Raw genomic sequence first — 17,399 nt, forward strand, 5'->3', positions numbered from 1 at the left:
CCGGTGTAGGCGGGTGTAAGGCAAAGCTAATCAGCCATTGGTCGTGGAAGTATGGAAGTACACGGATTTGGATCCAATCACATCACTGCCGCTGGGAGCCAGTGCTAGTTCTATTACAACTTTCCTATGGGAATGTCCACAGACGACAGAGTCAGACAGCGTGCTGACGTCATCAGCGTCTGTGTAAGAGACTAGGTGTAGCGGTACACAAAATTCATGGCACAGTTGAATACGATACAGTGGTGTCACAGTGAGGTACGTTTTTGGTACAGCAAGAAAGGAAATGCCAGAGAAATTTACTTGATTTGTAAGATTTTAAATGTATAAAAACTAACCTAATTTTGCCTTTTGGTTTTTCGTACAAAGCAGGAATTACAGTCTGGCTGAAATGGACTTGAAAATGTGAAAAGACTGAGAACTGTGTCGTACTGAACTGTAGAGTCAGACCAGTCAACTGTTTGTAAAAACTATGTTACTACTGACATTAAAATGTCAATTCTTTCACCCACTGTGTGTGAGCGAGTCAACAGTCTGCTAAATACATGAATAAACATCTCTGTTAAATTGCAATCGCACATTTTTATCAAATCGTGCAGCACTACGAAACAGAAGTGGCTCCAAACACCAGACCTGTAGGTTATCAGAAGATCTTCTATTGCTGACGTTACTAACCATCTTGAAATGAGCTAGCTTAGCATAGCGTGCCTCCCAGTGTGTCTCACTGGAGGAGAATGTACTGGTTTGGGGGGTGGGAGGGACAGACATCATGTTACCTGTTACCTGTAACGTTTGGTTCGTAATGCGTACCGAACCGAAAGCCTTGTACCGAACAGTTCAATACGACTTTGAAATGAAAAGTCTAAATACTGAATCAATATTATTATCTCAGCTTACATCTCGTAATTCTGACCAAATATATTCAACATATATCTCATTTATATTTGTGTGTGTGCGTGTGTGTGTGTGTGTTGTCAGACTGGCTTCAACCTGGTGATGAAGCATCCTTCTTGTGTCAACGAGATCACACTCAGCCTCAACAACAGGAACCCGAGGTGAACTGTCTAAACTCTGATATGTGTGTGTGATGTGTTTCCTGTAAGATAACTTTGACATCATGACTCTGATGTAACTCTGTGATGTAACTCTGTCAACATCACAACACACACAAAGACTTTCATAAAACATCTGAGAATAATTGTGCATATTAACTGATCCTGTCAGGACCAAGGCGCTGGTGCTGGAGCTGCTGGCGGCCGTCTGTTTGGTCAGAGGAGGCCATGACATCATCCTCTCTGCCTTCGACAACTTTGAAGAGGTATTTAAACTTCTCTTCAGCCATGGTGGTGTTTACACCTGTGGATCCAGTGTTTGTCCTGCTGGTCTGACTCGTCACAACCAACAGTTTAACTGATGAGGAACTGGGTCGAGTTTTAAATGTTTTAATAAGTTAGGGGTGTAAAGGTACGAAGAAGTCACGGTTTGGTGCAGCATCTATTTTGAACAGACAGTCGCATCAAAGTGTCAAAGACAGTCACAATCCTCCTCCTCCTCCTGCAGGGGACTGACGTCACACTTTGACCACTGGAAACTTTGGCAAACTATTTTTCATTATAAAAATAAGCAGCATTTCAAACACTTGTGTATTACACTATACAAACACTTTCCCAAAATGCAAAGGGCAACAGCAGGTTAAAAAAACGGAGAGTATCACTGATGATGTGAAACTGAAAATACAAAATAAATAGCATGAAAAAATAAAACTTGTTCATTAGGAGTGTTGCTGTGGCTGCTTTCACACCTGTAGTTGGGTTCATTTGACGCACCAGAGGGAAGAAAATATATATTATTGCATTTTAGTTTCAGTCAGGTTCTTGTTCACACTGACTTTACGAACGAACCAAGAGGAGTAAACATGAAGGTCTCCCGACTGACAGGTAACTTCCTGAGTGGGCGGTTTTGGTGTGTGTCATCCTGCATCATAAGGAGGAGAAATCAAATCCTGGTGACTGACAGAAGTTTCCGCAGCAGCACTTTAATGCTTCTTAAGTGTTTATATTCATATTCATAGAGAAATAACTGATTGTGAGCATTATTAGGAGGCTGTTATCAGACTGCAGATCAATCACATGTTCTGAATAACTAGTTCACACCCATTGGTATCTTTGTCACCTTCTACCTATGCCAGTCGTCAATGCCTCTGTGCAGTTTCACATAGATTGACCACGTCAGTGAGTAGAAAAACGTGGGACAGACAGAATGACTGACTGACAGAATGACACACTGACAGTTTGCATGATTATGTACAGCATACCATACCATGACTTAGTCATACCAAACATTAGAAAACAACACCAACATTGGTCCACAGGGGGAGCCACAGCGATCGGTCGCATTTTAGCCATTTTGAAGCATTTTTCTGTTGTTATAGCGCCACCCAGTTGCCAATTAGAGTTAAATTTCTCCAGTCACCTTGAGGCGTCCTGTTCTACATATCTACCAAGTTTAGTAAAAATCCATATGGCGGTTAGGCCTAGATAAGAAATGAGCTCTCTAGCGCCCCCATTTTGTTTGATGGGGTCAATAATGAAGGGGTCCCTCAGATTATGTGTGGTCATATGTCTACAAAGTTGCGTGGTGATGGGTGAAACCCTTGAGATGTTATACACCTTTATGTGATGAGCCACGCCCTCCGCAATATTCATTGCCTTATAGAAGCTCAGTTTTAGTAAGTTTTCCAACTTTTGCCAAGAGGGAACTTTAGATATTGGTCCCTAGATTATGTTCACCCAGTTTCATGCAGATCGCTCAAACTTCCTAGGAAGAGATCCATTTGAAGTGTTTTTCAAAAAATTCAAAATGGCGGAAAATCTATATAAGCGGAAGTTATGGGTTCTTGAGGCAAATGTGTTCCTCATGAGGAGAGGCATCTCTGTGCAAAGTTTCATGTCTCTACCACATACGGGGCATGAGCTATGCCCATTCAAAGTTTGACATTTCAATGGGTTGCTATAGCGCCCCCCTTTGGCCAATTGATGTAATATTGCTTCATTGGCATCCTCCCATGACCCTCTACCACTGTGCCACATTTCACATGGATTGACCAAGTCAGTGAGGAGAAAAACGTGGAACACACACACACACACACACAGAGTTTCTTCATTATATAGTAAGATAAGATGACTAACGTAAAGACAGGTTGAAAAGAAGGCGTCTTGTCCAGTAATGACTCAGAGCTTCATACTGTCGCATCACTGTCACACACTTTGTAATGAACAGACAAAGCACACTGAGTTGAACACAGTAATTTAATCAGGGAAAATTCCCTCACTGACGTGCATATGGTTACCATGGTTACATGTATGCATTAGCATAAAGAGGTTATGGGATACACTTTGAGATCACATACAGATTTCAGGATCAGCAGATGGATTTATTTGTTTAGCTGTTGCTACAATCTCATATCTGCATCATAAGATCTGTGGTTGGTTCGTTTCCTTTCACACCACAAACAAACTGCACCAGAGTCCGTTTGGAAGACACAGCTTTTCAAGTGGTCTCGGTTCGGTTGTTTGGTCCGCACCAGGGTTTGACTGACAGCTTTCACACCAGCTCAAACAAACCGCACTAACAAACAGACCTGAGTTTATTTTAACTGATCCAAACAGGTCAGGAGTGAAAGCATGTTAAGTGCTATACATCGTAGGGAACTGGACTTGCTTGAGTTTCTTGAGGATGTTTCGCCTCTTATTCAAGAGTCTTCTTCAGTTCTGACTGACTGGTGCAGAGTGGCAGGCTTTGAACTCTGCATGGGTGTGAACCCTTACAGTGAGTCGTTGGGGTCACACGTGAGTTGTTGACCCACCCGGCCATCATGTGTGTCGTTAGGGTCAGATATGTCAGTGTTACAGTTAGTTGGCCTTGGCTATATTTGAAAATATTTGAAAATTCAAAACACCCAAACATTTATGACCCAGGTGATCAGGGATGTCATTTGTGCTCACCACAGTGTGACTGACTCGCACGCCAAGCTGCTAGTTGTGCCAACCTCAGCACGTGTTGCTCACAGCGTACAGCTAAAAATATGCAAACATAACTGACTCTTGGGAACTTTGCTTCCACATTACACACATCAATCTACATACCGTGTGTTCTGTGTGTGACTGTGTACACTGGACTGTGAGAGGGACTGCGGTCTGAATACATGACCCTGTAGGCCTGTAATATATGTGTGCTGTTATACCTACACCTGAGTTTCTACACCAGAACACTGCCTATTTGGATACCCTGGCAACAATCGAAACTTTTGTAATAAAAATGTATTAAATCAAAACAATGTGACGGTGTTAAAGTGGAGTCTGTTAGAGAGAATCATCAGCTGAACCTGCAGCTCCTCTCAGCTTTATAGAGCTTTATAATAAGCTTCAGCTCATTGTTTATCTGTCAGGTCTGCACCTTTACTTCTTAGTTTTCTCTCGCTGCTCTCAATTTTCAGCCTCAGCTGTTTTAGAGAAGAAGCTGTAAAAACCTTCAGTAGTCTACCTGCTCAAACTCAGATAGAGACCAGCTGGTGAACATAGCTAAGCACTGAGCAGCTGAAGTTTAGGACTTAGATTCATCAGGTGGACACAAACATGACCCCAGGTCAGTGATCATGTCTGAGTATATAGTGGGAATTATTATACCCTATATAGTGGACTCAAAGTATCCCACAATGCACCGTGAAAAGTAGGAAGGAATGGACAGACAAGATGGATGCAGGGATGACTCAGCCCACATTATTTTAAACTGAAGCTTAACATGCAAGTGCTATCAGTGTTTCAGCACCCACATTCCAGCAGCCCTTTACTGCTCTGAAAATCAGGTTAGGGAACCCCAGACCCACCTGCCCCCCCGTCAGCTGCTCTGCCCAGTTGTCCCGCCGCCAGATGAAACTGACTGAAGAGGCGTAAATATGTGAAACACTTGTCGAGGTGCCTCTGACCTCTCCTTGGCCCTCTGTCTTCTTTGCCTGAGAAAGCAGCAACTGTTGGCCTCCTGCTGCTTCAACAGCGCAGACAGAAAGGAGCATAAACCTGAACTAGGACGGTCTAATATTAGTTCATGTCAGCAATGTTAGAAACCTGCCCTGCAACACAAGAGTTTAACGTCTGCTGCGGACCACAGTGGCTGTTGGATTCAGATCTTGTCCACTTGACTCCTCACAGTAACCCAGAGCTGCCAGCATCAACTGCCTTTTTAATTCCAGGAACACTTACAACAGCAGTTTAATTAGACTCAATGGTCTTTTACTAGAGACAGTTTAACCTCAGTTATTTGCCTTTAAGTGTCCAGGGGGAAAACACGAGACAGAAACAGAAACTAATTGATTTTAATTTGCTGGACTGAATATAAACTTCCTGCTGAGGATAGTCCCAGTGCCGGGCAGAGCACAGAACAATCTACACCCAAATAAAAGTACAATTACTCCCTTAAAAAATGACTCAAGTAAAAGTAAAAAAAAGCACCTGGCTAATACATTTATCAAGGTGCAGGTTACTTTCCATTTTAATATTTTATAGGTTGTGCGGATGAGTGCAAAATAATAAGATAACAGCACTCGTTAAGAGTTTATTTTAATGAAGTAATTACCCTAACTCCTTCTAATGAGGGTTATTCATTATAAAAGGTCAAAAAAAAGAATATTAGCCCTCTTTTAAACCGCATTTTCAAGGTGGCAATTTCATGTCGTTATGCTACCTTGCCGTTCTGTATAAAAGGGGACAGAGTTGTCTCAGATATAAGCCGGCAGCGGAGGTATTAAAAGTGCCGAAAGACGTCTGTGTAAAAGGGACAGCAAGGACTAGGCAGGGCAGGAAGTGTGACATTCTGATGATGTGTTGTGTGTGACCCACCGAAGATTTTAAAAGGCAACTGATAGCAGTTAGCAGCTAACTCAAACTTCAAACCAGTGGCTGAAAATGTCCGCAAATTGGGGAAACAACAAGGTCTGGGAGTTCCTTTCCCTTTGGCCAGGGTACGAGATCAGGGGGCAGTAAATGATTGTTATTGGCGAGTTATGCCATTGTTATTGTATATAAAGGGCTCTCAATGTGTATGCTGTGTGTCACATCAGAGGTCGATACTGTTGTGTTTCATGTCACGCCTCTTTTGCTTTTGTGATGCTGCCATACTGTCTGTATTCACACATTGAGGCGGCACGATAAAAATACAAAGGCCACGTAAAGACGGGACTTTGTAGCAGCACTGTAGTGCGATCTCGATGTAAAAAGGGCTAAAGCTAACGTCAGCTAGCTAACTACATTTTCACCTACAGGGCTCAACAATAAGGATTGCCCGATTGCCCGGGGCAAGTAAAACTCACGGTCGGGCATGTAAACTAACAACTCACTTGCCCGATCGGGCAAGTTGCTAAAAATAGTAAAAGTTAATAACTAATTGATAAAATAAATGTATTTTAAAACGTGCTCCTTCTGCTCTGATGCAGCGGTCTCTCTGCCTGAAGTCACAGGCACAGCTGTGTAACAATGTCCTGCCCACAGCCCCCATTCATATTATTTTGCGCGACGGACGCTTCATATAATAACATAACAATATACTATTTATGGTGTTATGTCATCGTGTCATTTCTGTCTCTACATGGTCAGGCGTTGTCACGTAAATAACAACTTCCAGCACTTAAATAGGTCATAGCATAAAACAGCAGCATGTCATGTGACTTTTTACTTTTATTATATTCAATACAATTGTATGTTCCTAAATCTTGAGACACCTCATATGTAAGCTAGACAGACATTTCACCTGCTCATTACTGTGCACACATGTACTGTATGTACTTAGTCCTAAAGAGCCCTTCTGGTGCCAGTAGATACACAGAAACATCCCAGCAGGCTGTGCTTTGCAATCATACAAAAAAGTTTCACGCATGTGAAAATTATTTTCATGCATGTGCTTCACCTCCGCTGCTACAACTCCATCCTAGAGGAAACACTGCTGTGTGTGTTTTGTGCAACAGGTGGATGTGGTAGTCTACTGGTAGAGTAGAGAGAGAGCTAAGTAGCGTTGAAGTAGAGTAGAGCAGGGCAGAGAGATGGAAGCAAAATATATTAAACCCGGTGTTAATACAGCAGAACTGGAGAGAGGGGTGAAAAATAAATAGAGGTGGGCATGGCTCAAGTAGGGCGCAAAATTATAGACGGAGAACGATTGACAAATTTTTCACTTTAAGCTCTGACACTGTCATTTTTGTGTAGGAATTAAGCTACAATACATGACATATGTTGTTTTAATTAATAAATACAGTGTGAATAAAGATCACATTACATAAAAATAACTGCAGTCTTTGTTGTTTGATAGCCGCTTAAATTAAACAATTTTTATAGGGCAAGTAAAAACTGACTTCGGGCAAGTAGATCTCTGACCAACTTGCCCGACCGGGCAAGTGAAAAAAAACCTTAGCGTTGAACCCTGACCTACAGTTTGTGCAACTCACTGCAGTGTGCTTGTGGAGGTTTAAAGAGTTTTTAAAAGTGGAGATCTCAGAGTTTTTCATGAGGCACAGCAGCACTTCATGTTACTGTTGTCGTTTTTAGATTTTAGTATAAAAAGTGTGGTCAGAGATTGTATTTGGAGGCTTCCTCTTGTTCTGGGTTTTGCACTGTCATCATCACATCGTGGTCAAAAGACAGGTGGTGCTTCCTTTTCTTCCAGGCAGCTGGAAACTTTGCGTCTGCAGTAGAGGTGCTTCCCAGAGTAGAAGTACAGTTTTAAAAAAAGGAAACATTAAGAGCACTCATTCCTTCATTACATCTTTGTTGTCCTGAGAGCGCTTGTGTCCTGACACCGAGGCATCTGACCGCCTGAGGCAGAGCACATTGTAAACATTTCAGACCCCCTTCACTCAAATATGTGTTTTTCTTTTATTTATGTTTTCTAAAATGTCTGACCCTGACTAAATGGACTTGTATCTGTGCAACGTTTGTCACCAGAGAGGTGTTCCTTTACTGCAGGGGGCGCAGTCTGCACGTCAGTCACATGAGAAAGTAGCACTAGCAGAGCGCAAAATATTTTTGAAGATATGAATGAACTTAGCGTAGAAACAGCTGTTATAGTATGTCATGTGGGCCGCACTGCGTCACCTCATGTTACCCCCACACACTGCAAACACAGGTAGAAACAATTCATTTATTCCAGCCAGAGAGAAGCGATCAGGTGAAGTGTTTACACCGCTGCTCTCATTGTGAATAACTTTCGACTGGTTAATTGGTGGCTCTAAATTGTCCGTAGGTGTGAATGTGAGTGTGAATGGTTGTCTGTCTCTATGTGTCAGCCCTGTGATAGTCTGGTGACCTGTCCAGGGTGAACCCTGCCTCTCACCCAGTGTCAGCTGGGATAGGCTCCAGCCCTCCCTCCCACGACCGATAAGCGGTTATGAAAATGAATGAATGAATAAACAGGTGCTCATTTAATTATTTTTATCAAACAAACTGGAGAAAATAGTGGATTTGTTGGGGACTATTTTCAGCAGCGGATTAATCCTCATTTAGTGCCCTAGTGAGTATTTGTGGCAGCAGGACGGTGTGTATGTGACTGAGTCTAAATAAACTGCAGTGTGTGTGTGTGTTCATGGTGATGAAGTGACACAGTGTGGCTCACTGATTTAACAACAGTGGATCTCTACGGCTCAGAGGAAGAAGATACCAGGCTTTGATACACACACATTTACTTGTCAGCAGACACACTCAGTGTTTGTTTGGTCTTTTAATGTGATTTGTTGAGAGTAAGAGAAATGTAGAATATCATCCTTTAATAAAGAAGAAATGAGACAATGAGGTGACAAGTCCTCACCTCACCTGGCTGATGAGTGCAGCATTAGTTATCACAGCAGTGACTTGAGTATCACAGTGAGCGCCGCTTGTTTTGATGCCACAGCAATGCCGACGTGTGTGTGTGGGCGAGAGAGAGGGAGTTGGAGAAAGATGGAGGGTGCGATAGATTGGTTGTAGAGTAGAGGCAGGTGGGTGGGCACTGAGCCAGCAGCTGGCTCATGTGTCCCTCAGTAGCAGAGCGTGGGCATTGTTTTGGGTTGTGCAGGCTGTCAGGTTGGCGTGCTGCATTATTTAGTGGACATGAGTGGGCAAAAAGGGGGAGGCAGAGGAAGAGACCGCAAACACAGAGAGGGACTGCTTCTAATAGACGAGACAGGGAAGCTGCTGAGCTGTTAGTTTAAAACAAATCATCATTCAAACACTTTTTTTATGTTGTTCCTCAAAATCCTCGTTTGTGTCAGGGTGTGCCTGCAAAACACCAAACACACTCGACTGTGTGTGACACAGTAATTATCTTGCACAGTGAAACTGGCTTTATTATTATTTGCATTATTCCTGTTTGTTCCTGAGCTGAGGTGAACATGAAACTATTTTCATGACCACACTGAATTATCCTCTGATTCACTGGATCGATAGATAGATAGATAGATAGATAGATAGATAGCTGCTTAACTGTAATGTTGTTTTGGATATTTCTGTGTGAGCACACTGCCCCCATGTGTGAACATGTGGAGAAACAAAACTCAAGTGTATCTAGTCCATCATCAGGAGCCTGTCTCAGAGGACGTCACTGCTCAGATCACAGTCAGATAAGGAACTCCCTTCACTGTCTCAGTACGTGAACACACAGAAGGAATTTGACGCTGTGTTTTTGCATTGCTCTCATGTACTTACACAGAAGTATTCCAGTCCCTCCAGGATCTCGTGGACTTTGTTCGGGGCGATTGTTGTGGCCAGAAGTGCCTGACATCATGGCAGCTTTTCTGAAAACAATTATGATGCATATTGCTGAGTTTTTAGGCAATTCTTTGTGCTTAAATTAGCGCAAAAAAAAAGAGAAAGAAAAGATATTTATATAAATATTATATAAAAAACATGAAAAGCAACGACTGACAGTGAAAATAAAATTTGCACATGCAAATCAAATTTTCTGTAAGTGTAAGTTTTAAAATGTACAAATAGTAAAAGGAAATAAATACTGGTTAATAATATTTAGTGTATGTGCATGTGGTGCATTAAAAACTATAAAATAATCTAAATCAGGAGCAGTGGATGTTCTGGTGTTATTGGACAGTTTGACTGATTCACCTGTTCATCAGAGTGACGGCCTGCGGGAGGAAACTGTTGTGTCAGGTTGTTTTATCGTACAGAGCTCTGTGGAAGTTATATTTAACACATCAACAGTTCATCACAAAACACACTAAAAAGAACAGAAGATGACCAATGATGTGTAGTTTCAGTCCGCCTGCTGTGATCTAATGCGTACTCTCTCTCTCCTCTCGATGTGTTTCAGGTGTGTGGAGAGAAAAGCAGGTTTGAGAAGCTGATGGAATATTTCCGTCACGAGGACAACAACATCGACTTCATGGTAAAGTTCAACAACAGTAACAATCTCTCAAGACGACAGTCAGTCGTCCAATGAGGATGCAAGTGATGTTATATGAGGTTACACTATATACACATACACTCAATGGCCACTTTATTAGGTACACCTGTTTAACTGCTCGTTAATGCAATCAGCCAATCAGGTGTCAGCAGCTCTGTAACATTCAGTCATGTAGACATGGTGAAGACGAGCTGCTGAAGTTCAAACGGAGCATCAAAATGATGAAGAAAGGTGATTGAAGTGACTTTGAACGTGGCATGGTTGTTGGTGTATTTCAGAAACTGGAAATCTGGATATTTTCAATCATAAACTAAAAAGCTCATCTATTTAGTCTGGCCTTTGTGCAATGTTTTATAACTGTATAGTTTTGTTATTTATCTAGTCATGCTTATTTGATTATCATTATTATTGTTTAATTTGTTTTTTTTGTTTTTAATCAATATTTTATTGTTTTCATTTATTAAACTATTTTGATACTGATTGATATAAAACTGACTGATTGATATAAAACATGACAATAGAAACACAATCAATGATGCCCATCATAGCTTAAAGGGATAGTGCACCTGTCCTCACATCACTTGCAGAGATCCAAGGGGAGAGGAGGTAGCAACACAACTCCACCTAATGGAGGCTGACGACGCCCCAGATTCAAACGTCCAAAAACACATAATTGAAACCACAAAGTAGATAATGGCTGAATTTTCATTTCTGGGTGCACTATCCCTTTAATAGAGCACAAGATGATGTCTAAAAGATATTCAGTTTTCCATCATGTAGGGAAAAAAGGGAAGAAAAAAATCGTCACATTTGAGAAACTTTGGTAAATTTGGTATTTTTGCTTGATAAATATCAAAATACTGAACTGATTATCAGAATAGTAGATTACGTTTCTATCTATTGAATAATTGATGCAGCACTGCATGGAACGTAAAAGAACTATAAAAGCAATTTTAACAATTTGCAGTATTTATTCTCCGCTAGCTGCTAACTCTGCAACGATTAGTCGACTAATTGATGACTAATCGGTTTGAGTCATTTTTCATAGAAAAGTACTATAAAAGTACCCAAAAAAAATATTGGCAGCTTTACACACTCTCCCATTACGGTGAACTAAAACCATTTGGCGTGAGTACGAAACAAGACATTAGATGACATCATTTTGGGGTTTGGGAGAGACAGACCGAAATTTGTCAACGTTTTAACACATTTTTCTATAAAATGATTCGTCAGCTAATCAAAGAAATAATCGACAGATTAGAACAATTGACAAAGTAGAACCTGCTGCCTCGTCCTGCATGTTTGTATTCTTACGTTCTCACTCTGATTTGACATCTGTGATCCTCTATAAACCATAATAATCACATCTGTAGACACGGTAAATGCTTTTCTTTGTTGAGGAGGTGTGCTGTCTCCAAACAGCAGCTGCTGCAGGTTAAAGTGTAGATGAATGAATACCATGTAAACACAGCATGAATGCACAGAGGGTGAAGTTGCTCAGGTGACGTGGACACAGGGCTGCAACTAACACTTACTTTCATAATCATTTAATGTGCCAGTTATTTCCTCTCTCACACGTTTGGTCCATAAAACATCAGAGAACAATGAAAAATGCCGTCACAGTTTCATGGAGCACAAGATGTCGCCATTCTGTTCAACCAGCCGTCAGCCAGGTGTTTGGTTTTCTCACATTTGAGAAACTGGAACTGTGACTTGACATTTGTGCTCGATAAATTACTAAAACTGAAAAGTTGATTAATCGATTAAGTTCCTGTCGATTGATGAGTGAAACATGAAAAGAAAACAAACTGATTTTCCTCAATCACCACAGTCGACTCAGCCTGATCTGACCTGTGTAAATCTACATGACAGACCATAATACTCACACCTACAGTCACAGTCAAAGCTTCTCTTTGCAGACGAGGCGTCCTGTCCTGCATGTGACTGTTTAAGTGATGTAGTTCCTCTGTGTGTCCACCAGGTGGCCTGTATGCAGTTCATCAACATCGTGGTCCACTCAGTGGAAAACATGAACTTCAGAGTCCACCTGCAGTACGAGTTCACTCATCACGGGCTGGACGACTACCTGGAGGCAAGTTTGACCTTTGACCCTTCAGTCATACGATCATTTAAACTAAATCCTTAAACGTGGGCGTTTTATTCTGCAGTTAGACTCAGAACCCACTGATGAATCACACTGACACAATGTTACATTCATTCTGTGCATGTGTAACGTGTTACTCAGTGACATCATGGTGATTATTGTTCTTTAAATATCTGTGTTTGTGAGCAGAGGTTAAAGTTCACAGAGAGCGACAGGCTGCTGGTGCAGATTCAGGCCTATCTGGACAACGTGTTCGATGTGGGAGCTCTGCTGGAGGACGCAGAGACCAAGAACGCTCTGCTGGAGCACATGGAGGAGCTGCAGGAGCACAACACGCAGGTACACACACACACACACACACACAGACGCACACAGTGTGTATGACGGTAATCACAATGTATGAATGAACCTTTGTGTGACAGCTGAGCTCCAGGCTTCAGGAGAGTGAGAGGGAGGCGATGGAGAAAGTGTCAGAGATGGAGAAGAAGCTCATTCAGACGACAAAAGAGGTGGAGCTCTTAAAGGTGGAGTACACTCTTCTTCTCTTGATGATTTATTATTCTTAAAGGAAAAGTACAACCTGGGTTTTGTCTTCAGAGCTGTGCTTGTTTCTGTTATGATATAACTGTTTGCAGCAAAGTAATTTACAACATGGCGTTACTGAAAAAACAGAGCAGCTAATGTTGCTGCAAGAAGTTGTGGAGTGAGATGATGTGTAATGCTGCTGATGTTTATGGTTAGTATTTGATTCTTTAGGCCACTTTACTGTGATATTTATGGTCATATACACAGACTTCCTCCTGTCTCCTGACTGTGTCCGTATCGCACTGTGTATCGTAGGAGAGTCTGCGTGAATCCTGCTCCCAGGTGACGCTGCTGCAGCAGCGAGAACGAGAGAGAGAGCTCGAACGTGAGCGGGAAAGAGAGCGCGAGACAGACAGAGATCGATGCACTCAGGCCCTGAGGGAGCTGGAGGTTAAAGTCCAGGCTCTGGTGGAGCAGGGGCTGGTCAGGATGGAGCGCTCCTCCTCTGGACAGCTGGATGTTCAGGTGGTCCCCGTCATCCAGCACGTGATCCAGAAAGGTCAGAGCTGCTGATCGTGTCACACCAGCAGACTGGAATAATCACTATTACTATTATTAGTCTAATTACCTGAGAGCCACTGGTCAGATTGTTCTCTCACAGGAGGGCCAGTATTCACTCATTTTTTCCTGCTGCTCTACGTGATAGAGAATCAGCTTCCTCCTCCACAGATGAGACAGGAAGCAGTCACATTAAACGCCATGAAAAGAGTTTCACTTCTCTTCAAACTCTCTGTCCTCCAGGTCAGGCTGTATTTGAGGTTCACATAGAGACACTTTGGTGCCACGTCTGTCACCTTTAAAAGCTGAATGTGAAATGAAATGACAAATGTTATGCTCAGATTTTGCAGCCTTAGAACTGTGGAGAAATATGAATTAGAAAAATGTATATTTGTGGGACAGATTTAATACTAAATTCCTAATATTTGATGGGCCTCCTGCTCACACAGCATGCTGTTACTATGATGAATTAGAAATAAGATTTTTGTATTAAATTAGTCACAAACGTTGATAAAATTTCCACATTGAGTTATAATGTCTGTAATTTCTCAGCAACCAGCACCGATTCTTTTATTGACCACAAGTTTAATTCATACTCCGGCAGCCTCCTCTGCAGGTGGTGTGATTACAGATGAAGTCAATGTGAAGACATGAGCGGACATCAAATTCACCGTCCACTGGGTGGTGTGAATTAAAGGCAAAGACTTGTTTTTGCAGGTTGAAAATCAGCTTATGTGGAGATGTCAGTTCAGTTATCTGGAAACAACTCTGTTATTTTGCACTAATTATCAGTGAAATGTTTCATGTCAGTGATTACAATTAGTTGCTCAGCTAGTGTAACAGTTCACGGCATCATGTTTTCGGGTTGTCTGTGCGTCTGTAAGTCCTATTCTCATGAACGTGATATCTCATGAATGCAAAGAGGGATTTTCTTCAATTTTTGCCACAAGTGTCCCCTTGGACTCAGTGATGAACTGATTTGACTCTGAGGGTCAAAAGTCAAAGGTCAAGGTCACCATGACCTTGCATCTGTTTCATTCTTGTGAACACAATATCTCAAGAACGTCTTTATGGATTTTATTTATTTTTTATTTATTTTATTTTTTTCAAATTTGGCACAAACATCCACTTGGACCTAACAATGAACTGATTAGATTTTTTTGGTCAAAGGTAGGGATGGGCGAACGATCAAAATTCAGTAGTCGATCATCAAAAAAATTAACGATCAATTATCGATTAATTGATAAGCGAGTATTTCAAAAGAGAGAAAACAAAAGAGTGCAGTGCAGACTTTCGCCGCAAGAGAGCGCAGCTGCCCCAGTTCTGAGCTTCAACCCCCCAGACCAAAGAGGAAGAATGGCGCGCATGCGCAGTTCATCCCTGGGTGTTTACAACCGTTGCCAGCCAGAGTTACAGGCTTCAGTTTTCAGCAAAACCTCTGTCTTTCAATGGTGTAGTGTTTTCAGAGGCCTCAAGGGAAGCCGCCGAGGCTTTGGAGAGCGATGAGAGCCTCCATCTGTTTCTGATTTTTTGCCTGGCATAGGTCTGGCGGGGTCTCGTAGGCGGCTCGCCGATTAAGGTCAATTTCACTGTTATCTGCATCCATTTCATTCTTGTGAACGTGATATCTCAAGAATGTCTTGATGTAGTTTTTTCAAATTTGGCACAAACATCCACTTGGACTTAACAATGAAATGATTAGATTTTTTTTGGTCAAAGGTCAGTTTCACTGTTACCTGGCGTCCTTTTCATTCTTGTGAATGTGATATCTCAAGAACACCGTGAGAGAATTCACAGATGAACTGATTTTAATTTGTTGGTCAAAGTTAAAGGTCACTGTGACCTCATTTGTCTCATTCTTGTGAACGTGATATCTCAAGAATGTCTTGATGTATTTTTTTCAAATTTGGCACAAACATCCACTTGGACTTAACTATGAGCTGATTAGGTTTTTTTGGACGAAGGTCACAGTCCATTTCATTCTTGTGAACGTGATATCTCAAGAGCAACTTGAGGGAATTTCTAAGGTTTTGAAAAAATTGGCTCGGCTAAAAACAACAAGCCTTACCGTCTGTTGGAGGTCACATTTGGCCTTCATCGTGTTCTTCTTTCTACATGGCATCATACCACACCGGGACCGTTTTGCCTGCCCAATTTTGTACACTTGCAGTTCTTGTTTATTTGATAATTTTTCTTTGATATTTGTGTTTCTAACGTAAGTACCTGTAAGCAAGCAGGATTTGTAGTGAAACTGTTCCTTTTCGTTCAGCTTCCAGGGGGAGATCTGCACTCTGTCTTCTTTTGTTGTTGTGTTCGGGATGTTCCTGGGCACAGTGTGCAGGTGAGGTCGGGACTTTTTAAAAAAAGAAACGACCATAAGACTGTAAGCAAGCTCAGAAAATCACGGACACAGTGACAAAAAAAACACAATATAGTGAGGCGAGAAGCCAAGAGGACAAAGCTCGTTCCAAAATGAGGGTGAATGTGTGGCGGCTTTAACTTTCACTTTCACTTTTCCTGACGATACCGTTTACAAACGTTAAACTATAGTTCCTGCATAGTGCACCTTTAAATTTTATCCAGAAAGGTCTACTGGCTCCACTTCATGACAGCACAGAGCTGAGAGTGTCTTTGTTCTCCCCACAGCTAAAGAAGAAACAGATTCAGGTAAAGACCAGGAGGCGTCTCCCTCCTCCTCAGACCTTCAGCCTCAACTCTCTGAGGCTCCTCTGCAGTCAGCGACAGTACAAGCTCCTCCACCACCACCGCCTCCTCCTCCACCTCCCCCTCCTCCTCCACCTTCAGGCTCAACTGCAACTCCTCCTCCTCCTCCTCCTCCTCCACCGCCACCAGCAGCTCCACCACCCCTGCTGCCTCCTGGAGGTGGTACGACCCAGCCATCAGGGGACGTGACTGATGGGAGCTCAGGTGAGTTCACCTGGCTCTTGTTCTGCTTAAAGAAAAGTCTGAGAAATAAACAGATATTTTATAACATTATTTAGATTTTCTATTTTAGAAGATGAACATTTTTTCATTTTTCTTCCAGGCTGTAAAAAGAAGAAGCCGATTCAAACCAAATACCGAATGCCACTGTTGAACTGGCAGGCTCTTAAATCCAACCAGGTGGCAGGAACCATCTTCAACGAGCTGGACGACGAGCACGTCTTAGAGGTTTGTGTCCGTCTCTGTTTCCACTTCATACAATGTGAGAGCATCTTTCCAGAACATGAAAACCCACTGACTCTCCCACAGACACAGTGAAACACTTTCTTCATTATATTTAATACAGTAATCAGAAATATTTGGATTTAAATGGTGTAATTAAACTTGCAGTGTACATAAGTCCTTAGCAGCCTTTTACACTGTGTCAGTTATTATAAGACCTGTAATGTCATAAAACAGTTTGTATTGTGTCTGTATTTATATTGTTCAGCAGTGGACAGTGAGGGTCCTAATGCAGTTTTAATTTAATAAAGAATATCTTCATTAAAACAGTATTATATTTTACTTTGTTCTTTATTTGTCTCTCTGGTCTGAATCATTTCCACGGTGTCACTTATACAATAGATTTTTTCATGGTGGACATTTTGACTTGTAGCAGGAAAAGCACGGGTGGAACAAACAGTGGCTGTGGTCCATCTGGTCTTTTTCCTGCTGGTACAAGCCAAAATTTCTGCTGTGAAAAAGGTCTGTTTACACCAAAACCGCACCAAGCAGTGGCAAAATGCGGCCTGTGGCAAGCTACCATGCAATGGCAATGGAAAGCTGCAGCGGTCGCTCT

At 41.9% G+C, this 17,399-nt stretch overlaps 1 protein-coding gene across 4 annotated transcripts in view; it reads left to right on the forward strand.

Moving 5' to 3' along the window:
• fmnl1b (formin-like 1b) overlaps positions 1-17,399 on the forward strand; it is a 56,949-nt gene that overhangs the window by 27,137 nt on the left and 12,413 nt on the right. For all 4 annotated transcript variants that reach the window (XM_033612176.2, XM_033612175.2, XM_033612179.2 and 1 more), the window contains exons 8-16: positions 976-1,052; positions 1,222-1,315; positions 10,339-10,413; positions 12,413-12,523; positions 12,725-12,874; positions 12,958-13,059; positions 13,376-13,619; positions 16,265-16,546; positions 16,665-16,789. In XM_033612176.2, coding sequence (XP_033468067.1) covers positions 976-1,052; positions 1,222-1,315; positions 10,339-10,413; positions 12,413-12,523; positions 12,725-12,874; positions 12,958-13,059; positions 13,376-13,619; positions 16,265-16,546; positions 16,665-16,789 — 1,260 coding nt within the window. The remainder of the gene's footprint in view (positions 1-975; positions 1,053-1,221; positions 1,316-10,338; positions 10,414-12,412; positions 12,524-12,724; positions 12,875-12,957; positions 13,060-13,375; positions 13,620-16,264; positions 16,547-16,664; positions 16,790-17,399) is intronic.

The sequence above is a fragment of the Epinephelus lanceolatus genome, chromosome 21 (assembly GCF_041903045.1).
Source record: "Epinephelus lanceolatus isolate andai-2023 chromosome 21, ASM4190304v1, whole genome shotgun sequence".
Taxonomy (NCBI): Eukaryota; Metazoa; Chordata; class Actinopteri; order Perciformes; family Serranidae; genus Epinephelus; species Epinephelus lanceolatus.